This window comes from Pezoporus wallicus, unplaced genomic scaffold, assembly GCF_028554395.1.
Source record: "Pezoporus wallicus isolate ANWC-B61680 ecotype Strahan unplaced genomic scaffold, APGP_CSIRO_Pwel_v1 contig_6566, whole genome shotgun sequence".
Lineage (NCBI taxonomy): Eukaryota > Metazoa > Chordata > Aves > Psittaciformes > Psittacidae > Pezoporus > Pezoporus wallicus.
Window position 1 is genome coordinate 2,096,574 of NW_026638763.1, and position 24,499 is coordinate 2,121,072.

A 24,499-nucleotide genomic window follows, 5' to 3' on the forward strand; every position below is an offset into this window, starting at 1 on the left:
CTAGGATTGTTTTGGAGTTGGGGTTTGTTGTTTAAGTTTAAAAAAAGGCTTATGTTAAAACTTTTTCCTTTTCCAGTCACTGTAGGCCTTTTACAAGCACCAAGTCACTGTTATCACAGTATCAGAGAGAAAGCTCTTTATCTATTTTCTGTTCAGTTTAGAAGAAAGGGAACAAAAAGACTTTGGTTAACCTCCAAAAATACATGTTATATTGGAAAGGCTCCAGTTCTCTCTGCCAAGCACATGTACCACTGGATGGTTTCTTTTATAATCTCAGTTGATCATACACATCCCATCCATATAGCACATTTGCTCTGCAATCAAGGGTGCAGTAACACAGTTGGAGAATCTGGCTCTCCCTACACAGCAAGGGGCAGTACTGGTGAAATGTGAAAGCGTTAAGGCTCTGGAAATACTAAGATACAAAGAGAGGAAAGAAAAGGCACAACGCTTCTTATTTCTGTATGTGCAGTTAGGAGAGGCAACTGAAAGCATTAATTCTGTGAAAAGAAAATAAACCTATGCATATTCACTAGAATGTTTTTTATAATACTTACTAAACAAAAACCATCTGATGCAAAAAGACTGCAAAATAACCTGTTAGTTATGTTAGATAGTTAACTTCATGCACCAAGGGAGGTGACGTGAGGCACTGAGATGTAGGGCATTACCTCCAAGGCCTTTGTCTTTTCATATTCTGTTTTCTTACGCTGAAGCTGCTGTTCCTCAAATAGATCTTGTAGCTCAGTTTGCTTCAGATGCTCAGCCTTCAAATCTTCAAGTGCAGTTGTCAAAGCCTTTTCTTTTTTATCCAACTCAGACCTGCAAAGTTCAAAACGTCACTTCTGTGTTTAGAACGGGACATCCTCTTCCAACAACGCCAGCAAGGTATTCTGGGTTACTTTTTGTGAGCTGGTCTACTGATTTGTTCCCTAAAGCATCTGCTCTTTCTACAGAGAGCAGGTTTTCAAGTCACAGCTATTTAGCAACTGAAAACATTTACCTTCCTGCAAGCAAAGCTGGGATTTCACTATTTAGTAACAATAAAGAGAAGTTACCTACACTGGCAGAGCAAAACTTGTCCCGTGAAAGAAAAACACCGGGAGTGTGCTAGGTGGGGAAGCATACGCAAGATGACAGACAAACAGAAGTACCAACCAAAAGACTCAGACAAAAGCAGCAGGAGTAGGCTACATCAGGGATGCAGGGGTCTAGGCCATTACCGAAGAAAAATTAACACAGCCATGAGAAGTGAGAGGTTCGTTTTCCTCCTCGTGTTTCCAAGTGCTACACCAGTTGTGGATCCTCACTGGATACATACAGTATATAAAGTTCTTTCAGACCTGCTGATGAGTAGAATAAGTGACTAAATTTACTTCTCACCGTAACTGGCTCAATTCCCTCTGAAGCTCTTCTAGGGATTTCTGCAGCCTTTCATTCTCTTGTTTACTTTCAGAAAGCTCTGATTTCAGGGCTGCTTTTTCTTGATTCAACAGATCACACGTTTCAGAGGCTTTCTTCTGCTCCTCAGACAGGGTGCTGTGCAAGTCACTTACAATAGATTTTTCCTCCTGAAGCTTATATTCTAATAATTCAACTAGGATAAGGAAATGTTATTTGTATTACAGAGAACTTGACAATATGTTATCACTTACCCCGAGCTACTGGGATATATTGTAAGTAACTTGTTGCTAATGGACTCTAACCCTCATTAAGCAAATGCATCCATTTACTGGCAAACATATATATATTCATATAAAAGAGAATTATTTTACTGTTCTTGCTTGCGTTTCTACATGTATACACTATTTAAGAGTCACCCTCCAGTTCTGTTGCTTTATTTTAAAGCTTCTCTTTGCTTCATCTGCTAAAATCATAGCAACCTGAGTGCATTAGTAAAACTGAAGAACTCTACAGCATAAGAAAGACATGGAGCTGTTGGAGCAAGTCCAGAGAACGCCACAAGGATGAGCAGGGGCTGGAGCAGCTCCCATATGAAGACAGGCTGGGAAAGTCAGGGCTGTTCAGCCTGGAGAAGAGAAGGCTGCGTGGAGACCTCAGAGCAGCTTCCAGTGTCTGAAGGGGGCTGCAAGGATGCTGGAGAGGGACTCTTCATCAGGGACTGCTGTAGCAATAGGACAAGGGATGATGGGTTCAAACTGAAATAGGGGAAGTTCAGGTTGGATATAAGGAAGCTCTTTACTGTGAGGGTGCTGAGGCGCTGGCACAGGGTGCCCAGAGAAGCTGTGGCTGCCCCATCCCTGGCAGTGTTCAAGGCCAGGTTGGACACAGGGGCTTGGAACAACCTGCTCTAGTGGAAGGTGTCCCTGCCTGTGGCAGGGGGTTGGAGCTAGATGAGCTTTAAAATCCTTTCCAACCCAAACCATTCTATGACATGCTTTCTTTGCAGAACAATCTTTTTTTACCTTTCATCTTCCAGGCAAAAAAAGGAAAGAGCTGGCATGGAAGACCAGATAACAAGGACTTGGGGGATGATTACCTTTCCTCCGAAGGTGATGTTCTCGTTTGCTCCCAATTTCTTCTGCATTGGTAAGGGTTTCCTGTAACTGCTGTAGCTTCTCTTGGTTCTGAAGATGCGTCATACGTAGCTGTGCTCGGAGATCCTGTATTTCAGAGAGCAAGCTATTCCGGTCTGAGGAGAAAAGGTGCTCTACGACCATCTGCCTCTGTTCCTCCTGAAAACAAACCAAATCCCATTAAATCCACAAGGCTATTACCATATTTCCTAAAAATATGAACCCTACAGACACCCTTGCAGTATAAGGCACTTCAAATAACTAAGTTCATGATTCATATTAATGCAAAATGTTAACAGTAACAAAGAAAAAACCCACTTCACTAGCTTCCAAATAGAATGATAGTTATTAATAATGGTTGATACATAGTTATTACTACAGACCATTTGGTCATTACCTAAAACCTAAGTATTAATTACTGCAGCAAAAATTTCCTGATTCAGAGTTAGCTTAATATCTACTACTATTCAAGAGAGGTCTGTGGAGCTCCAGATAGAATTCTAGATAGAATTTAGAAGCATAACACTTGAAGAGGTTTTCTTACCTGCTGTTTCATGATGTACTCCAGTTTTTCTACTAATGAACCATTCCCATCAGCCCCAGGATTGGAGAAGTGAGACTTCAAGTCAATTTGCAACACAGTTCTCTCCTTCTCAAACACAGTCTGTACTGCTTGCAGAAGTTCTCCTCTCCAGTCAGCAGCAATACCTGAAAATTCCTGTTAAAAATATATATATTTTAAATGTCATCTTTCTCAATGTGTAACCTACTGCCTTTCGTCTCATTCCTGTGTAAGAGTATATCAACCTGTTAATTTAAGCAGGTGCTTAAAAAAGACTGTTCCAACCTCAGAAAGAGTCCCTTGCTCCTCATACAACACACACACACTAACTACATAACAATGTGTATTTCTATAGATGTAAAAGACTGGTTACCTTCACAGAATCACAGAATGGTTGAGGTTGGAAGGGACCACTGGAGGTCATCTAGTCCTCTCTGCTCATGCAGCATTGCTCAAAGCACATCACTCAGGCTTGTCTCCTCATTGCTCCTGAGTAGCTCCCAGGATGGAGACTCCACAATCTCTCTGGGGAACCCACTCAGATGCTCAGTCACCCTCAGAGTAAAGAAGTTCTTCCTCATGTTTTAGTTGAACAGCCTGTGTTTTAGTTTTATGCCTCTTGTCCTATTGCCTGGCACCACCAAGAAGAGTCTGGCCTCATGCTCTGGACACCCTCCCTTCGCATACTTACCATAGGATGGTTTGTGTTGGAAGGGACCTTAAAGCTCATCCAGTTCCAACGCCCCTGCCATGGGCAGGGACACCTTCCACTAGAGCAGGGTGCTCCAAGCCCCTGTGTCCAACCTGGCCTTGAACACTGCCAGGGATGGGGCAGCCACAGCTTCTCTGGGCACCCTGTGCCAGCACCTCAGCACCCTCACAGGGAAGAGCTTCTGCCTAAGAGCTCATCTCAATCTCCCCTGTTCTGGCAGGTTAAAGCCATTCCCCTTGTCCTGTCCCTACAGGCCCTTGTCCAAAGCCCCTCTCCAGGTTTCCTGCAGCCTCTTTAGGCAGTGGAGCTGTTCTAACATCTCCCTTTAAGGAGCCTTCTCTTCTCCAGGCTGAACCAGCCCAGCTCTCTCAGTCTGGTTCCAGAGCAGAGCTGCTCCAGCCCTCCCAGCATCTGTGTGGCCTCCTCTGGAGTCTCCAACAGCTCCACTTATACATCTATCAGGCACCCCCTGAGCCTGCCCTTCTCTGTGCTGAACAGGCCCAGCTCCTCCAGCCTTTCCTCATATGCTTGCTTTAAAGGATATTTTTAGTGTCATACCTTGTCTCCTCTATCTGCCACCTTGCCAAGGTAATCTTTCAGCGACTGTATAGCATCCAGCAGAGCTAAGCCCTCCTTCTGACATCCCTCCATTGCTGCTCGGGTCTGATGGACATTTTTCAGCTCCCTTAAATCAAAGGGACATTCTGACAAAGCCAGGATTTTGCGGCTCTCCTCATACACCATCTTCAGCACAGTCTGAGAAGAGAAAAAGGCATAATGTTAGGAGAAAGGCATCAGCATCCTGGTAGTGTAAGAGCAAGATGGGAGAGCACTAGACAAGAAAAATAAGGTTGCTGTCTGATATCTGTGATACAGATATAAGCACACAGGTCTGCTCTTCTACTTGGTATGCTGAATAAAATCAATATCCATACCCAAACACACATGCAGTGAGCCAAATTACCAGAGAATTTTTATCTCCCCACAACTAAGGACAATATTCAAGAGTACAGTGGCCTGTTAAATAGTATATTCACAACGTTAAAGCACAAATGGAAGCCTCAGCCAGAGTATCTTATTGCCGTGCACATCCACACACTTACGTGTAATTAAGGCAAAGGACTGTGCTTTACCTCTGTTGTTTCTGAACTCTTTACCTAACTTTCCTAGGAATAAATCAAATTCTATGAAGTCTGAAGCCAGGTTACTAAACCCCAGCTATGCCAGAAAAATAAATTATGTATTCAGACAACTTTGGCTTAATTTAGCAGCTTACGTACAAATAACATCTCCCAAAATAATCAGTCTTAATAAGTTACACAGTGGAAATTGTTTCCTCTGCCACTGTCAGGAAAAATAATCTCTTAAATAAATTCCCTGTTCACAAACTATTACATCATGCACAGATGTTTCCTGGTCTCTTTTCAAGGAAGGTCATCGGAGATTTAAGTCCTTTTCTACACACAGCTCATCAGAAATATCCCAGCTTGATGTGGAGCTGTTCCTTGTTGCCACTCACTTTAACAGCAGCAACAACACAGAGTACTTCTCTTAAACTCTTGATATTCTTTCTTTGCACTTTTTGAATAACTTAACTCTTGAACCAACTTGAGTTGCTTTCCTGTCACTTGAGTCAAAACAGTGATCACTTCAAGAACCAAAGCCAAACGATGAAAAGCTTAACAAACATGAACAACAGAAGCACAGTAAATTGTTCAAACTAAACATTCACTAGTGGAATTTGCATTCAGATCTTACAGCCAGTAAAGATTAGATTGACAATTCACAGAAGAAACTGCTTCCTAAGATAGAATAAAATTCGCCTCTTCTACAAAATCTATGAAACTATGCGCTTGAGAATTATTACTTTTTACATACAGGGTCTAGATACAGAATGGTTTGGGTTGGAAATGACCTTTAAAGATCACCTAGTCCGACCCCTGCCACATAGGGTTATCTTTTATCAGACCAGGTTGCTTAAAGCCTCATCCACAGCTTCACTGGGCAACCTGTTCCAGCCTCCTTTGAGGCATTTCATAGGTGTTTCCCTGTTGTTCCTAATACATCAGCTGCTCCTGGCTTTTCTTTGTTGCCCAAAACCCTACCCCTTTCTTTTGCTTAGTCTAATTTAAAGCTCTCCTTATAGGTTTGGCCAGCTTATTGGTGAAGACACTCTTGTCCTACTTGGTCAGGTGAATCCCATCTGCTCCCAGCAGACCTCTCCATGATCACAGAAATCAAAACCCTAAGTATAGGTTACACTAGCTACACAGCTAGGTATTTTCCTGTTTGTGTCCTCCATCCTGGACACCTTCCTCTGACTGGGAGGATAGAGGAGAATACCATTCGTGCTCCCAGTCCTTTTAACATTCATCTGAGGGACAGAGAGTCTCTTTGGATGGTTCCAAATTGCCTTGTTACAGTATTGTTATTGTAAATAGTTATGGTATTACTGCTCCTACATGGAGCAGTAAGAGCAGATGGTTATCTGCAAGGTTCACTAGGCTTGGCAGTCTTGCAGTGATGCCACAAATTCAAGCTCGCACAGGCAGCAAACATCTCAAGAGGAATTGTCTGGATGGCAAATGCTGATGCTTCAGTGCCCCTCAGTAAGGAATCTTTGATTACTAATACTTTACAAGCTTATCTGGTAGCACCACTTCTAAAGGTGGTTGCACCACCTTTGCATGGTTGGCTTCCTTCGTCATGTCAGTTACTCAATGTGCTTTTCATTCTCCAGTGCCAGAGCATCATGCCTGTTTTGAAGAGACACTTCAGGGGATGCGGGAAAGCTCTTCCTTCTGCCTCAAGCCAAGATAAAGGTGCATCTTGAGTTAATTGTGCCAGCCAGTGTAAGTCTGAATTCAGACTTCACATCCCCTTTTACAGCCTTACTTCATTGCACAGATCTTCCTCCATTTTGCTGAATAAACTGAAGGAATCTGCTAAACATTTGAGGAGGCAGCATTCACTTGCTAGGAAGTGTATTTCTTCTGGTTTCTTTTTATTTAAGAGCTCCCTTTAGCCTGCTGTACTTACCCACATACTTCTCACCAGCTTCACAGATGACGTGATTTGGAGCACTGAATTTCTCCCCTTCACAAGCTGGGATTCCTCTAATGGGTGAGAGCTTGTTCAGCTACAGCATCAAACCAAAGAGGCCCAGGCATATACTTTCTTTAACTTGTCTTATTAAGTAATCACTGCTTAGTCTTCTGTATATTCATCATACTCCTTGAACTGACTTTGAAAGATTCCTCCACACCTTGTAGTGGTGTTCCCACAGCTCTCCATCATATCAGAATGACAAGAATAGGCAGGGGAGCATGATGTCAGCCAGCTACGCTTGCTTGGGAAACAGCTTTCTGTAAAGCTTCCAAGACAAAGCCATAAATCAGATCAATTAGTCCTTGTACTGTCACATTCTGGAACACCACTAGTGCTGTCCTAGCAAAATCTTCAATTCTAGCAAGTACAAGCAAGACAAATTTCAGGAAATTTGTCACATGAGCGATGAAATAATTACTCAAGAACCATCATCAGCTTGAATTTCAAACCATTACAGAACAGTTTCCAGTGTAAAGGTCACAGCTAACTACTTGATACTAACATTTCACTTCTGCTGTTTCAGTTTTAAATTGTTTCTATTAACCATGTATTACCTTCAGCTGTGGTGAAAGTATTTCCTTTTCTCTCACTGATTCCATAAAATCTGGAAACATTCCACGGTACTGCAGATAAGCCATGAAACTAGCATCCAGGTGCTCTGATGTCTGTAGCTCCTGCTTTAGTTTAGCTGCAAAATTCGAGCTGGTATCTGAAGAAAGAGACAGCCCCCCCAACAGTGTTACAAAGATTAAAGCACTTGAAATCAGCATAACCATTTGCAAAATAACCATGATTTCTCCTGTTACTTTGAATGCAGGGTCAGTTGAAGTTATTGAGTGAGATCTCTATTAACTACAAGTAAAAAGGTTGCAAGTTGCCTTTAGCATCAGAGAAAGTATCGTAGTTAAGTCAGGTCTCACCAAAACCCCCATGCCTCCTTTTCAGTATGTAAAGTTGAAAAGGTAAAAGCAGACTTCCACTAGCACAAATATAGCACAAGTCTCCCTAAACAAAGATCCACCTGACAAAGGCACAGCTTTCAAATAAAAAGACCTACAGTAAAAGAAAATGGGAGAAAAAGGAAATGTAACATCTTTATAATGAAGTTGAAGGTGAAAGGAATCTCCAAAGTTAAACTTACTGCTGCCATATCCATCACTCATCTCATCTACAGCAGATGCTCTTGATCTTACATCATCTTGTAAATCCGAAGGGGTTAAAGTTAGATTATCAGCTTCTCTCCTCTGCTTGGAAAGAAATTTTTCAGATGAGTTTAGTTTTCAAAATCCAGCTGTAGAGTTTTCTGCATTTTATAACAGCTTTGTTACTAGTGCAGAGTTTAGCAAATGCCTACATCTCTAGTGCTGGAGATGGCAAATCCCACAGTGAATGCAACACTGGAAGGCATTCCATCACATTTTTATCTCCCTTCCAATAGTCTGTTAAGAAAGGGACATGTATTTATCATTAACTGCCTTCAAAAGCAAGGCACAATAATATACAACTGAAGATTCATTTTCTGAAGTACAGACTTCATCTTCCTGTGAAATGATACAGACCCAATATATAAAATACTGCCACTAAAAAGAAAAACCTATATTCTTCAATTTTGACTCAGTCTCTACTAACACTCAATGACAGATAGCTGTGAGCAGAGAGCTTTGATGGTAAATTAAGTACTGTGGAAGTAAAACATTTTTGCATGTTTTAAGTCAATTACTTGCACATGAAGCATTATCGCTAAATTTATCACTCCCTTCCTGCTTGTGTCACTGCAAAAGTACCTGGATTTGAAGAGTCTTTTGAGAGCATGAGAGTAATACCCAGATTTTTACTGACGCCACATCAGCAGTGTGGAGACACACAGGACACAAAGCCAGCTGTAAACAGCTTATTGTTCAATTTTAGGATTATCAGAAGCAGTGGTAAATAGGGTTTTAATACAGGCCAGAACCTTACACACCTCTCTTCCTGTGTAAGGCTCTACTACTTGAGCCAATGGCCCAACAATGATCCGAGGGGACTGAGCTGAGCAGCCTTATTTAATTAGAATTAAATCAGACATGAAACATCACTTACCAAGATCTTCTTCTCCATATCTTGGTCGTCATCAACAGAGTAGGTACTTTCAGAGAAAGCAGGAGATTTTCTATCTACTCCCACTGCTGCTTCGTCACTGCTGTTTTCATACGGGTTAGGATATCCCAGCAATCCAGAATTATCTTCCTGTATGGATGACCTGGTGTGCATCATCTCAAGATCTGTGCTTTCTACTTCCGAAAAGGGTGTCAGCACAGGTTGAACTTCCATGCTCATGTCTTGCTTTCTCATAATCTCTGGTGACCCCCATGAAGCCATACCTGCACTGAAATCCTGGAAATCCGTCAAATTGACTTTGCCTATGTTCAAGTTGTGCTTTGGAGCATCAGGAGTTTGATGACTTTCCAACATTTGCTGGCTATGCTTTTTCAAATCTTGCTTCTCTTCAGAGTTGTTGATCGCATTTGATTCCTGAATCAAGGTCTTTTCTTGTGATTGCTTTATTGGAGTTTTTGGATTTAGATTGTGAGTCTTCGAGTCAAACACAACTTCATCTTTGTCCTACAATGAAATAACACATTAATTGTGTAAGAGAATTTAAATACTACTTCAAAAACTGAAAAACATTAACTTCAAAAGTTCTTTTCTAATTTAGTAGTTGTATCTATTATTATGTAAAAATTATCAGATGCTTTAGTATATTTTATATGCCAGCTAACCAGGCTTTTTAACAAACGTATCATCAATAGCAGAGAAAAAACACCCACAACTGTACAATAAGCCAATGTCTTTCTGCAGAGCTGACTTTTGAATCAAGCAGGAAAGAAAGGGTATTATTCCTTACCAGTGTAGACAATCTTCTTATGTTCAAACAGACGTCAAAAACCATTGCTTTACTAACTGGACAAATCTACCTAACTATCCTAAGGCTTAATTCCTGACCCAGGGCACCAGGAAAAAACGGTTAAGAAGTCTACAGATGATTCCTATGCCTGCCATTTCAGTGCAGGAGAAACTGTCGACCATCTACTTCTAGTCATTGCAAGGAAGAAAAACATAGAATCACAGACTGGTTTGGGTTTGAAGGGACCTTAAGATCACCCAGTTCCACCCTCCCTGCCACAGGCAGGGACAACTCACACTAGACCATGTCACCCAAGGCACTGTCCAACCTGGCCTTGAACACTTCCCTACTTGATGTGATCCTTGCACATAACTGGCTATTTTCCAGCCTGAAGGCTTGAGTACCTGAATGGGCACAGAACCTTTCAATCCTCTTTCCTATATTGTGAGACATAGTTACTGACCAGGCCAAGGCTAGACTTCCAACTTCAAACTACAGAGACATCCCTGCCTACCTTCCTACAAGGACTCTCGTTCCAAACTCCCTTACCTCCTCCCCTGCAGCATGGCTACCTGCCCTAGCACGGTCTCTTCAACAAGCTGTTTCTCATGCTTCTTTTCCCTCACTCCTCACTGACTGTGCAGCATTTTACCCATGATTTCCTAAATACGTTTTTGCAGCAGTGCCACACACATGGCTGATGGGCTCAGCTATGGCCTGTGGTGGAACCAGCTCTGCCCAGCATGGAGCAACCCTGGCCTTTTCTCAGGGAGGCCACCCTGCAGCTCTCGCACTGCCAACACCCAACACACACCTTAGGATCCATGCCCCAAACCATACCCAGCTCAGAAAAACTGACGGGATTAGGTTTCCATGTATGCTGAGCCTGTTCTTAGCTCTTCCAGGCATCTACCTCTAGCCACTGCTGGAGAAACTATGAACAGACCCTCAACTGAGACACCACAGCCACTTTTATGCCACAGTTTTCATCTTACCCTTTCTTACAGCACTGAAAAGGATAAACTAAAGGGCTTTATGTTTTTAAAAAAATAATACTATTAAAACCAAATCACATACCTGTTTATCACTGGGGGAAGCCAGTACTGCAAGTGGCTGATCAACATTTGCCTCTAGTTCTTCCAGTTCCTCCATTCCTCTTTTAAGGGCTATGCCTTTTCTTTCTCTCTCACAGAGGGTCTTGGGAAGGCGAGTCTCCTCATGATCATGTTGCTCCCTTGGCTTGTACAACTCCAACTGTGAAATCAGCTCACCTCTTTCCAGCTGTAAGGCTTCAAGCTCCTTCACATACGCCTTGATCTGATCTTTCAGTTTTGCAGTGCTACCTTGCAGGTCATTGATTTCTCTCTGATAAACTATTTCTTTCTGATTCAGTGCTTGCACCTGGGAATCAAGTCTAGAAACTTCTAATTGAAGACTATAAACATCTTGAGCCTGACTTGCATCTCTCTTTTCCAGCTCGGTTTGAAGCTCTGCTGCCTTTTCGGTTAAGTATTGCAACTCAGTTGTGTCAGCTTCTCGTTCATCTGCCATTCTCTTCATCTGCCTATTCTTCTCTAGAATATTTGCTTCCCTTTCTCTCACAATATCTTCAAGTTCTTGAAGGCGAGAAGAAGTTGCCCTGGCTTCAGCCTCTCTCTGAGAAAAATGGGTTTGGAAAAGGCTATGCTCTTCCTGAAGCGCATTGTACTGTGCTCTCAGAGAGGTCAGCTCTGCAACATGCTGCTCTGATGACTCCTGTAATTTCTGGCATTTTTTCTCCAGAATTTTCACTTCCAGTTTGAACTGTGATTCCTTCTCTTCCAGTTGGTGCTGCAGAGCGTCTCTAGCAGCTGAGATAAGCTCTGCCTCCTCCTGAAGTTCTCTCACTTTGGAGAGTAGCAATATGTTTCTTCTGCTTGGATCAATATCACCCTGCCAGTCCAATAGCCCCTTCTCCAACTCATTCTGAAGGTTTTCCACTGGCTTTCCCAATGCAAGTTGATAGAGATCATATTGGTTGTCACTAACTTCATGACATACTGGTCCAATTTGTGCCAGCTCTTTCTGAAGCTTCTCAATTACTCCATGGAGTTGCTCTACCTCTTCTTCTTTGTCCTTACGCAGCCTTTCCTGGTCACTGCGAAGGTGCTCGACAAGTGATCTGAGTTCTTCAATTTCACCTTTTTGGTCTTCCACAACCTGAGCAAAAGGATAAAGTCTGAATATTACTGTATGTAGGCAGAATGACTACTGCACATAGACTTTAAATGACATTTTCCTCCTGAATCAGACAGGAGGAAAGAACTGCACACTTCAGCTAATAGCTACTCAGAACAGATTTAATTTACAGTAAGATTCTTTCTTCCCCCAAAATCAAGCAACGAACATAAGAATAAGTACTTTCACTTTATCCTCCAGAGTATTCTCTAGCTCGTGCTGCAGCCTCCTCATTTGTTCATTCAAGTGATCGATTTCTTGATTCTTTTCTTCAAGTAGTGCTTGTGGGAATGACAAAGTTGAGGACTCACTAATACCCAGATCCTGATTTTGCTTCACATGAAGTTTTGTTAAATCCTCCTGATCAGAAAAACACAGCAATCTTATTAGAAAGGACTTACTTTCTCTGCCAACCTAACAGCAGAATAGAACTAATGGCTTTATTTAAACAATCCCTTACTATAAGGTTAAAGAAGTCAAGAACACAACTACAGCTACTTTGGTTGAATTTGTACTACTGGATTAGATTGCCACAATATTTCTCAACTGCTAAGGTAAGAGAGGAACACTCTAGCTGCCAGACTGACAACCACCCAATTTTCTAACTTGTCAGGGTCAGAAAAATGCTAAGTGTTTTTAATTACATCCAATGACTGTAGAAGATAATGCCATAAGCATGAATCTAGAGCATTGTGGGGGTGTTCTACAATATCCAACATTAGCCTTGTAACAGTAATGCAATATTCCCTTGACAAGAGAAGCAAACTAAGTATCTGTTTATAACACCAGAAGATGAAGCCCACAGCACTCAAGAAAGCAGGCTCTGAAGTTTGAGCTGATGGACACTACAGCTAAGGAAACCTACCTTCAAGTGTGCATTCTCTGACTGAAGCTGGCTGATGCTGGAAGTGCTAAGCTTTTCTTGCATCTCTAACTGCAAGTTCAGCTGCAGTATCTCCTCGTTTTTACTGATCAAATTCTCTTTATATTGTTCTAGTTGGTCTAACAAGCTTGCAATCTGAAAGAAAGAAGAAAATGCATAGTTGTTTCAATGAAGTTCTGATCTAAGCAGAAAAGAGAAAACTTCATTCACCACCTTATTTACTGAGAACAAGTATCTTCAGCAAATTCTAAGATTTAAACTCTTTCTAATCAATGTGCATGAATAGAATACTTGAGACATAAAAAGAAAGTGAGAAGCTGATGTTCCAGCTCCTCAGCTGCAAAATCAAAGTGCTGCAAAGGTGGGTTTCCATTTCCTTTTGAAAAAAAAAACTAACTGCTCATGAAAGATTTGTTACTCTGTGTTCTGAACATTCAAAGCTTGACTGATGTAAGTTGACATAGCAGGAGACATGTTAGCATTTGATGTCTAATGTAATCATAACCAGTTAACATAAACACCATTCTCCTCCTTCTAGAGGACAGAAATTAACACTGTAGTGCTAATCCCAGTAACACAGCAATCAAAACAATTCTGAGCATTGACTCCTTCAACCTGTAAAAGGAGTCAGTAACTACACATTTCACTCCTTGCAGCTTTTTGAAAGCTTGAGAGCTATTTGGAAACACTGTGATCTTGCCAACCACAGGTTTCATCATCTCTTGCCTTCATGGGTAAGAGTTCTATTCCTTTGAGAATGGAAAGGGCTTAGTGGCTCTTGAAGTCAGACTTTATAAGAGACATAGAACTTTCACTCATAAGAAATTAGTTCTTATTATCTTACTGCCCTTGAAACACTGGTATACAAATAACTAGAGGATGAGCCATGTTTTTGTTCTTTGCACATTCTAAACTGGACTGTACACACACACAAACTGTACACAGTGTATTACAGATACAATAATTACAAAATATCACAAACACAGTGGTGGGTGTATGTATCTGTGCATGTAAAACCAATAGAATTTCTGAAGAATGTGACCAGTTACACTGTGTTTCAGCTTAGAACAAGAGCATCACTAACTTTTTCTGGCTCACAAAACAGACAAGGTCAGATGACACTATTATGGGCACTTGCCCCTTCTATTCTTAAAGGAATTATCACTCAGTATCAAAGTCAACCCAAATTTATCTACCTTCTCTTCCACCTCAACTTTGAAAGGACAGGAAAATGAGTTTACAACAAATATTGATCAATCAGTCTCAAAGTTGATGTAAATCATCACAAGACAGTTTCCAGTGGGAAGGAAGACAGATGGATGGGGGGTGACAAAACAGAACAAAGCAAGAAAAAGTAAGGTTAGTTCAGGCCAAAGAAGAATGGAGAATACTGGGTAAGAGGCACATTGACTACAATATCAGTCACTGGGTTTTTGAATGGCTTAAATATCCAAATGCAAGTTTGCACGAACTCTTACTTCTCTCTCTTTCGACTGAAGTGCTTCTTGCTCTGCTTCTAACTGCTCCTTCAGCACTGGAGCAGCACTGCTGTCTGCTGGCAGTCTGTGCCTTGCTTCATCCAATTTGGACTGGAGGGCAGAGATCTGAATCAGGTTATTGTACTGTTGCTGTTGCAATGCCTCTTTATCCTGCAAAACACATTTTTTATTGTATGCTAGAATTAATTGTTGTCAATATACATACCCACCTAAGAGAACAACCCTGCCAAAACAATCATCCCTGAGAAACCCCAGCACAAGAAGTACATAATCCCAATGGCTTACAAAGAAACAGGTATTCAAAACAACTGGACATTTTTGGCTCACTCACATGAAACACACGGTATTAAACCAGCCCCTCAGGCATCCAGCTGCCATACATGAAAGGATCCACGTAACATCAAAATCCAAGCAACAACAGAGCCTTTGTTTTATATCAAGTAAAATAAGACATTACCCACACCATCTTGATCACGCACAAAACCCCTCCAGTAACCATGTGCCAATCCGTGTTCCTGAAGAACCGAGCTGCCTTACCTCAGATTTTCCCACATTTACTCAACAGCAGAGCTGCAAGTGTGCCATAGCGCTGGACACAAGAGTTAAGATTCTCCTGGCATCCCACAGCTGCTACGATCTGAGCTTGCTGTGGTGATCCAATAAAAACAAGCGGCAACCCAGGCAAAAGTCAGAGCTTGTGTACCCTCACTACTCTTCTGCAGGCCCAAACAGACGTAGTCAAATGTGGGATCTTCTTCCACCGACACCAGAATCCATAGGACAGCAGATTCCCATAATGAATAATCCTTTCAAGACCTCAAGCAAAAGGATGAGCAATCCTCCCACCACAGCCCTAACTAGAAGAGTCAAAGAGAAGCTGCATGGAGACCTCATAGCAGCCTTCCAGTATCTGAAGGAGGCCTACAGAGATTCTAGAGAGAGACTCTTCATCAGGGTCTGTAGCGATAGGACAAGGGGTGATGGGTTCAAACTGAAACAGGGGAAGCTCAGGTTAGATATAAGAAAGAAGCTTTCCCCTGGGAGGGTGCTGAGGTGCTGCCCAGAGAAGCTGTGGCTGCCCTATCTCTGGCAGTGTTGAAGGCCAGGTTGGAGGGTGCTTGGAGCAAACTCCTCTAGAGGAAGGTGTCCCTGCCCATAGCAGGGTGTTCAAACTGGATGATCTTAAGGTCCTTTCCAACCCAAACCATTCTATGATTCTATGTATATATCAATCTAAACAACTGAAACAAATTGGAGCAGAAAAAGACAAAGACCTGCTCCATGCACATATGAGCAGGAAAAAGGGATCTGCTAGCTGAGAGTTTAGTTATTATTCTTCCAAAGATACCATTCTGTATTCAAAGTTACTCTTTCCAGACCTATTTCTTATTGGCACTAATCTCGATATGACGGTTTTCCTTTACCATTTAATTGGAATTCCCCCTGCAGCAGTTTGTGCTTGTATCTTTTTATCCTTACACTATGCACCTCAAGTCTGCCTCCTTCTTTATAACCTCATATTACGTGGTTGTGACCAACAATAAGATCTCTGCAAAGCTAAACAAATCCTGCTCTTCTAGCCTCCCCTCAACACTCCTTTCCTCAAGCCCTCTGACCATTTTGATGTTCCTTTGCTAGACTTGCTCAGGTATGCCAATGTCCTTCATGCACATGGGAGCAAAAACCCAGGCACTTCTCCAGACACAAGTGCCAATTAAATGGGAATAATAGTACCTAATAAACTGCAACTGACCAGTCTGACATTAGCTGAAGCTAAAGCATAAAAAAAAATTGTTCAATATTTTAAAAATTAAAATAATGGAAGCAAATATTTACAGAATAAGCAATTAAACTAATCTGTTTAGTTTAGATCATGCCAATCTTACACCTTCAGACTCAACAGGCACACCAGCAGTACTCAACCAAAGGAAACTGCTGGGAGGACATGGAAACACTTGGTTTAAGGTAGAAAAGGTTACTTAGATACTTGGTACAAGACAAATACTTTTGCTAAATGAAATGTTATTCTTAACTCTAAGCTATGATTAAATCTGCAGCAGTAAGAAAGCACAAAATTTAAGAGTATGGCAAACAGATCTGGCTGCAAAGACACATAGTAAGAAGAACTACCAATTAAAATAGAATTTTAAATACAGTTACTTATTGAAACCCCACAATGTTTCACATTCAGTAACACTATCTCCTTGGGAACTGCCAGAGAAGCAAAAGAGCAACTCTGATCTATGGAAACGTGACAACTACCAGAAAGCAGTCTCTACAGTAAGTAGGCTTATAGTTCTATATAATATAGTAAAACCAAAGCACAATTAAAACTGTGGCTGCGATACCTGCCATTGACACAACAGTTTTAACTCGCCACTAACAGTCTCAGGGCTAGTCTCAAACAACACTGTAACACGCTGATAACCCCATGAACGCCCTGTCTCCATAATGCCACTCCCATTTAAATTAGTAGTTTAAAATTACTTGTTTTAATTCAGTTTCGACTTTCTTCATTTTCTGCAGTTGTTGCTCCAAGCAGAGTACAGTCTTTGATACTTCGGTACCGCTGTGCTTCAGTTCTCCAATCTGTGCCACCAGTTTTTCTATCTCTTTGTCACGAGCTGTAATTTCTTGGTGGTTTTGCTCCTTTTCTAACAACAGCTTATTGTAGTCATCCATTTTCTGTTTTATTTCTGCTTGTAAAGATTCTACCTACACGGAAATCACATTGTACAGCCATTCAGTCAACACAGGAAGCTTCCAATTGGACAAGAGCAATTTCATGGCAGAGCAGGTAGAGTTCGACTATGGACTAAAGTAGTGGTAAATCCCAGATGAAAGTAAAACTAAATGCGGACAGAAAGGATGAAAAAGTAACTTTCTGAACTCTTGTCTTCCAAATCCAGGAGCTCTTAAATACACATTTGAGTATTCTTAATATTGGCAGTATTGTTGCAAAGTACTCAAGGCCCAGTGGTTATCAAAAGGGGCCGTGTGGTTTGGGAGTGGGTTTTGATTTGGTTTAAGATGAATCCCAAGATTACATGAATTACTACTAATAGCATTAGATGCATTTCTGTAACCACAGACCCCTCTTTCATTACTTTATGGAATTCCAATTTAAAGGAAAATATCAAGAATTGAAAGCTAAATATTCACTGTAACATACTCAATTCCTGCAAACTGGAAAGATTCACAGTAGTCAATGCAGAACAGGCAGTTTTCCCCAAATCACTTAAGCATGAAGAGGGTATCAATTTGGAGATCCAATTATGCATAGAGCTTCAGGAAAATGGTCACTCATTCATCCCAGTATCAACGTGAAGGCAAGGCTAGGAGCTTGGCTAACAAGCAGGAGAGAACCAAGTGTGAGACACTACATTGGAAGTGACAAAGTCATCAAGCACATTGAAAGCAAGCTCAGATAGGAAAGCAATGGGAAACCTAAAGGAAAAATAATTTGGTCAATACCAAGGAATAAGGAAGATGAGATTTTTACAGACTAAAAAATGCTTTGTTTATCACTGTCTGAATTTCTGCAAAGTCCACTTTAAATATCATGAAGAATTCTTTATATTAATATAGAATTTCACATCTTCTAGTATTTTACAGATATTACTAAAGAAGAAAAACACCCTGTAGCAAAATAGAGAAGAACAGAGTTAATTTAGTCAAATTAATAAGCATGGAGAGCATCACAGACTAGTTGAGAATACTAAAAGTATTGCTTTTCTAATACCAAGGTGCAGTTTCATAAACTGCACATAAATTAATAGCTGAATATGAAATTAAGTAGCATATACACTGAAGTTTTGTTAAGAGCACTGCCATAAAGAAGAGCTGAAGACTAAGGCACAGTGGATCACTGAAATTCCATTATCCTTGTTTCACAATCTGATCCTCAACTTCTCCTTTCATGCCACAAAGCTCTTTTACAGTAAGTAACTGCCTGTAATACACCTGAGCAATAAGACAGGAGAAAGAAGCACTTAGGTACAGGAAATTGAACCGAAAACAGTTCCGCACTCCCTGCAAGAATTCTGCCACCCTAAAACATGTATGCTTATCTCCAAGTCAAGCTAAAGCCTTGACACATCAAGAATAGGAGGAAAAAGCCAAAGCAGATCTAATTAATAGAAGAGACTAAAAGAAAAAGGAAAGAAAAGTTAAAGAGATATTCATGCTGTTTTCCATACCTGCAGAATCAATTCATCGTTCTGTATAATGTTCATTTATGTGAAAAAAACCAAAACAACAAACAAAAAAGCAAAAGTTAATCTCTGAAATCAAACACAAACACATGAAAGGACTCATTTATAAACTGAAATAGGACAAGACATGCAGACAACTTTTTACAACTGTTATTTTAGAACCCAGAAGTCATCCCTCACGTGTGCTCTGTAGAGTCAAGTGTCTGTATTGTGTTCTCATTTAATTTAAACCAGACTTACAGGCTGTGAAACTTTACTGTCATGCATATACAACATTTCTTTCCATCTCCAGAAGAAATAATGTAAGTATACTCTCACTGCATAAATGTAGCCCAGTCAGCTGGGGGAAAACCTGCTCTCTGGGTGACAACAGACAAAAAACATCTCTCAAGAGCCGGTACCCAAAGACAAACACATGTTGTGGTATTTAATGGTAATAAACAAGCTCTTTTTGCCACCGAGTGTGATTTTACTCACCCTGTACTCTCTGGGTTTTCCTGAAGTCTGCAATTTTGCTGACAGTTTTAACCGTTCTTCCAGTTTCTGAATTTCCTGCTGAAAATCATCACGTTCGTGTTCCCTTTCTATAGCTTGTTCCTGTAAACCCAGCCAGAAAGAACGAAAAGCTTTTTATAGAAACTTTGCATCTCATCAAAATATCGAGTACAAGAAAAACGTGGGGGTTGTTTTTGTGGTGAAGAAACTGCTCACTTAAAAATTAATATCTTTTAGCAGTCTTGAAAGTACACCTAAAGTTACAGGAAAATAAATCAAAAGGACAGCAAACTTTTTGCCTCCTGTGTACATTCAAGTTACAATTAGCGAGTAATAAAAAGGAAAAAAAAAAATCCTGTAATACTACAGAAAGGGAATTTTAAAACTACCTTTAAATGACTACAATACCAAGGTCTTAATTTCAAACAAAATGGAAAGTATCCCATTTTAGGGACAATCTTCCCAGTCTCAGTCACAAGCTAGAAGGAGTATTTATCACCTCCAAAGCCATGGAAGGGTGGTACCAAGCTTGCTTACATCCATGAATTGTCGCTGGTTTTTAAGCTGTTTCTCAAGCACTTGAATTTGCTGTTTTAATTCAGCAACCTCCAATAACTGAGTAGCCAGGTCCTGATTACTATGCAGTTGTTCTTCCAGTTCCACCTCCAACACTTTCATTTGAGAGCGTAAGTTGGAATGGTCCTTTTCTGCCTGACACTGAAGATCTAATTTCTCCTTTGCTAAAAATTCTACTTCCTTCAGTAGACCTGAATAAGGACACAAAAATAACAAAGTTATCAGCACAGGGTACAAAAATCAAATTGAGTTGGAGGTGAGGTTAAATTCAGTATCAACACCAAAGGCAAAATCTCCTGAAATGCAAGAGACATAAAGGGAAGTCTGATACCTGACTGCCCACTGTCTCTGAAAGGCATTTCCAATAAGACTACTGTATGTTGTAGTGAAGGAACACATGGGCATCTGTTCTCAATCCCAAAGCGAGTCCCATCTGGAGATATTCTGGGCACATAAAAAGCTTTCACCTTCACCGCTGAAGACCTCACAGTTCCAGAGAGTCCCTCTCACCTGACCAGGTGCTTGCCCTCTCAGCCGCAGTTCCACACTCTTCCTGCCCCTTAGGCTCTTTCCAAACCAATTCCTCAATCCTCCAAATTCATTCCATTCCTGATGTCCTCCATCCCTAAGTTTAAGCTCCACACCCCACTGTCAGCCACCTAGTCTCTCATACCCATCCTTTATTATTCTATCCTAAATCCTCCCCACTGCTTTCATCCCATCCTACTTCAAGTCTCTTCCTAATCAAGCCATCCAATAAGGAACTCTCAATTCCTCCAAACTCCTGTGCAGAGATACTCCTTAGATCTCCAACATCTAGAGACAGGTCAGCCTCTCAATTACTCCTCTGCCCCATGCAATGCTGGATACTGCTGCTGCTGTCTACACTGCTGAGCTAGCACCCAGTCCACCTTTTCAGCGCCAAGCCCTCTCCTGATGCTAACTGCTATGAGAAAACAAAGTCAATCTTGTTCTCTGAACCTGAGTGGGGATTAAAACCCAAAGAAAAATCACACTTAGAGAAACTTAGCCTAGTGCCAAGGGAAGAAAACTCCTGGGAAAAAGATAGCACTTATTTGCCCTACACAGGCTGCAAAAGAAATACCACAGATTCGAAAACATACATAGCTCAAGGTTATTTAAGTTATTAAGAACTAATTTATAGCTACAAACTGCATTTTCAATCAGCTGGATGTACTGAATCCACTCTTTAGGAGACCCAAACTGAAACTGTATTGTGACTGCACTCAGAACAAAATAATTTTAATGTGAATATCACTAAGTAACCTGAATATGAAAATAGAAGTCTGCCTATTTCGTATTCAAAGCAGGGCTCTTTACTTTAAAGTGTTCCATTATTCATCTTAAATGTTTTCAGGCATAGAGAACAAGGTAAGTCTATGATTCCAATAAGGTCATCCAGCCCACTTCCCAAAATGAGACAATTCCCTTTTCTAAGCATGACCAGCTCAATCCACATAATTTCTGATTGAACATCAACTAAAGCTGTTGTCCAAACCTTCAAAACCCTAAGTGATTCCACAGCCTCCTCTCAACATCTTTTCTAGTGCTTCACTATCCACAAGCATTTAATGAAATTTATAGACACTTTAAAATAAGCCAAGAAACACAAACATTTCCATGTGCATGCTTAAGAGGAAAAGCATCACAAGCTTAGAATGATGCAACAGCATTTTCATTAAACATTGGGGAACATGTCAGAGGAGTAATGATAACAACAGAATGCATAGGGACTGGGAAGACTGCCTCTGGAAATTAAAGAGACTGGACAAAGAGAAAAAGTAAAGTAGATTCTGTCTGGGGACAAAAATATAGACTAAATGTTTACTATTTTATATATAAATATAGACTAAATATAGAATAATAGCTCTGGGGCCCCAGCACAAGAGGGATGTGGAGCTACTGGAGCGAGTCCAGAGGAGGCCATGGAGATGCTGCAAGGGCTGGAGCAGCTCTGCTCTGGAGCCAGGCTGAGAGAGCTGGGCTGGGTCAGCCTGGAGAAGAGAAGGCTCCTTAAGGGGAGACCTCAGAGCAGCTCCAGTGCCTAAAGGGGCTGCAGGAAACCTGGAGAGGGGCTTTGGACAAGGGCCTGTAGGGACCGGACGGGGGAATGGCTTTAACCTGCCAGAACAAGGGAGATTGAGATGAGCTCTTAGGCAGAAGCTCTTCCCTGTGAGGGTGGGGAGGTGCTGGCACCTCCTCAGACAGAAATGCACCTTAATGGAATACAAGTCATTAGCTAACAGATTTCATGTGAAATTGAAAATGTTACATAGAAAGCAGGTATCACATTTTGGCAGTCTCAGTAAGTGTAATCTGTTTGGGTTTTGTTTTAAGCACATGTTCCACAAGTGTATCAGTATATTTTTCAAGCCATATGAATCATCAGATCACAGATTTGTTTCTTTGCATGGACAAACCTGCTATTTTATGAATGCTAATTCAGATCATGCAATGCCACTGTGGTAATACCCCAGCACACTCCTCGCCACTCCCATTAGCAAATGCCAAGCTCCAGCCAAAGTGCATTTGATTAGCAAGGCCACTCTATCCACATTAGTACTACATATCAGAAAAGGGATGAGGTGTCAACTTTTCAAGGCGTAGGACATGTCAATAAACTCCAAACAAGATTATTTTCATCATATTTTCCACATTCTATAAGCAATTCCAAACCAGAGGAAGAGTACTATTGATGGCTGGGGTGGGAGCTATGTTAGCTCTGACACCCTTACCAGCTAAGGTTAGATGTTCCCTCTCTTTGAGCCTACAGCAGCACATTTCAGGACAATGAGGTGCTTACCAAAACTAAGTTAAATAAAAATATGTTTGAGGGAGACTTGAATGGGACAGAAGGAATAAAGACACAGTAATGGGTAAGAGCCCTGTGCAGCCTTTTAATTCTAATGGGAATTTACCTACAACACCACTTTTTATTCACCTAAGGGACGTGCTTTACTCAGCTCACATCCTTTGGGGGAAAAGTCTGGAAAAAAGATAATACATCTAAGAATATATACCTGTATGTGTATGAATGAAATTCATCTAAAACCGTAAGATTCTTCTATTTTGAGTAGACCGCAAAACATAATCATGACAGCAATGAATTTATCAGACCTAAATGTTTGCTGATCAGGAGTTCAGTGTGCACATGTAAGATCAGGAGGGGAAAAATAATATTAAAAAATGTCTCTTTCAATTTGGCACCTACAAATTTTACTTCAGCATCAGACCTCCAACACAGTGTACAACTTCACGCATCTGGAAGGCGGCTACAAGGATGCCAGAGAGGGACTCTTCATCAGGGACTGCAGTGATAGGACAAGGGGTGATGGGTTCAAACAGGGGAAGTTCAGGTTAAGTATAAGGCAGAAGCTCTTCCCTGTGAGGGTGCTGAGGCACTGGCACAGGGTGCCCAGAGAAGCTGTGGCTGCCCCGTCCCTGGCAGCGTTCAAGGCCAGGTTGGACACAGGGGCTTGGAGCACCCTGCTCTAGTGAAAGGTGTCCCTGCCTGTGGCAGGGGTTGGAACTCTGTGAGCTTTAAGGTCCGTTCCAACCCAAACCACTCTATCATCCTTCTTGCTTGTTTTTGGTTTCACTGTTGCTCCCCTAAGCCTTCCTTCCTATTCTTCTCCCCCTTTTTCTGATCTACCTCCCCATTCAATTCCATTTCTCTAGTCTCCCTTAGACTTCCTTCAATTCTGTCTTTTTGAGCTCACTATTTCACATCACCTATTTTTCTCCCCCCCCCAATCATTCTGACAGATAACTATGTAGCATTAGAAGCTCCCAGCAAATTACAACCCACTTCATCCCCTCAAAAGAAAAACGAAGGTGCTAAACATGAAGATAATAGTACCAGGCATTTTAAGCCTAATGGCAGCAAAACTAGGTTTGTGCTTTTTTCCTTTAAATACTGGTCAGCTAAATTATTTTTAGTTTTAGTTGTTTTCTGATGTATCACAGAAGTCATAACTTTCTTTTTGCCAAGATATTTATAATGTCAGTAATTTGTTGGGACTATCCATGAAGTACTATTCCTCTTTGTTAAAATCAAAACTAGCAATTCATTCACTCAGGTGTTACAGCAACTCAAACCAGAAAAAACCCACACTCATCATTACAAACCTGAACCTTCTTTTTGTGCTACATTAGCAATACGTGTTCCTAGAAATCAAAACAGACAGACACATACAAGACAAGAACAGGACACTATGATCTATTCCAGCTTCTAAATTACTAGAAATTCATATGTAAACAGATAGCTCCTACCTCTTATTCAGCAAATATGCACTTCACCTTTATTATGACACAAAGCTCCTGATGATACACGTTGATGTCTGGAATTAGACTAGAGCTACTACAGAAATGTGTTTTCATTACAACCATGCAAGTGGGTTGCAACATTCTTGGCTTTTTAATTCCTTCCAGGGGATTCAAAGCAGGATTCAGCCCAGCAGGACTCACTGACACAGACTTACAGACTCTGTAATCTGTCATACATTTCCATGAGACACAGATGTACTTGTGTTCAACACCACCATGGAATGATTTGGCATTTCCTGTAGGATGTATTACTCGATGCCATAACCACTGTTGTAAAGCAAGCGCAACATGCATTTAGTTTCAGTTACAGCTCCTGAACCTGTTTCTGTTCAACTGCTTTTCCCTTGAGGAAGAGGGCTCTTTCTCGACCTCTTCCTTTGCTTACTGGGACAAATGAGGGCAGGGTCTGTAAGCCAGAGCAATCTGCACAAGACCACTTATTCCTTTTTCTCTTAAGGTAATAGT

The 24,499-nt window shown here is 41.1% G+C and overlaps 1 protein-coding gene across 7 annotated transcripts in view; it reads right to left on the reverse strand.

Annotated features, from left to right (window-relative positions):
- The window catches only part of PCNT (pericentrin), an 89,016-nt gene that overhangs the window by 16,491 nt on the left and 48,026 nt on the right, over positions 1-24,499 (reverse strand). For 4 of the 7 annotated variants that reach the window (XM_057412321.1, XM_057412324.1, XM_057412323.1 and 1 more), the window contains 16 exons: positions 19,649-19,878; positions 19,094-19,213; positions 18,602-18,622; positions 16,890-17,117; positions 14,382-14,552; positions 12,886-13,038; positions 12,204-12,380; positions 10,881-12,002; positions 8,999-9,520; positions 8,061-8,166; positions 7,474-7,628; positions 4,370-4,567; positions 3,082-3,255; positions 2,501-2,696; positions 1,384-1,597; positions 672-822 (listed from right to left, as the gene is read on the reverse strand). In XM_057412321.1, the coding sequence (XP_057268304.1) occupies positions 672-822; positions 1,384-1,597; positions 2,501-2,696; positions 3,082-3,255; positions 4,370-4,567; positions 7,474-7,628; positions 8,061-8,166; positions 8,999-9,520; positions 10,881-12,002; positions 12,204-12,380; positions 12,886-13,038; positions 14,382-14,552; positions 16,890-17,117; positions 18,602-18,622; positions 19,094-19,213; positions 19,649-19,878 (3,938 nt within the window). Of the gene's footprint in view, positions 1-671; positions 823-1,383; positions 1,598-2,500; positions 2,697-3,081; positions 3,256-4,369; positions 4,568-7,473; positions 7,629-8,060; positions 8,167-8,998; positions 9,521-10,880; positions 12,003-12,203; positions 12,381-12,885; positions 13,039-14,381; positions 14,553-16,889; positions 17,118-18,601; positions 18,623-19,093; positions 19,214-19,648; positions 19,879-23,836; positions 23,876-24,499 lie in introns of all 7 variants that reach the window. The other 3 variants (XM_057412325.1, XM_057412322.1, XM_057412326.1) reach the window with 3 other exon arrangements.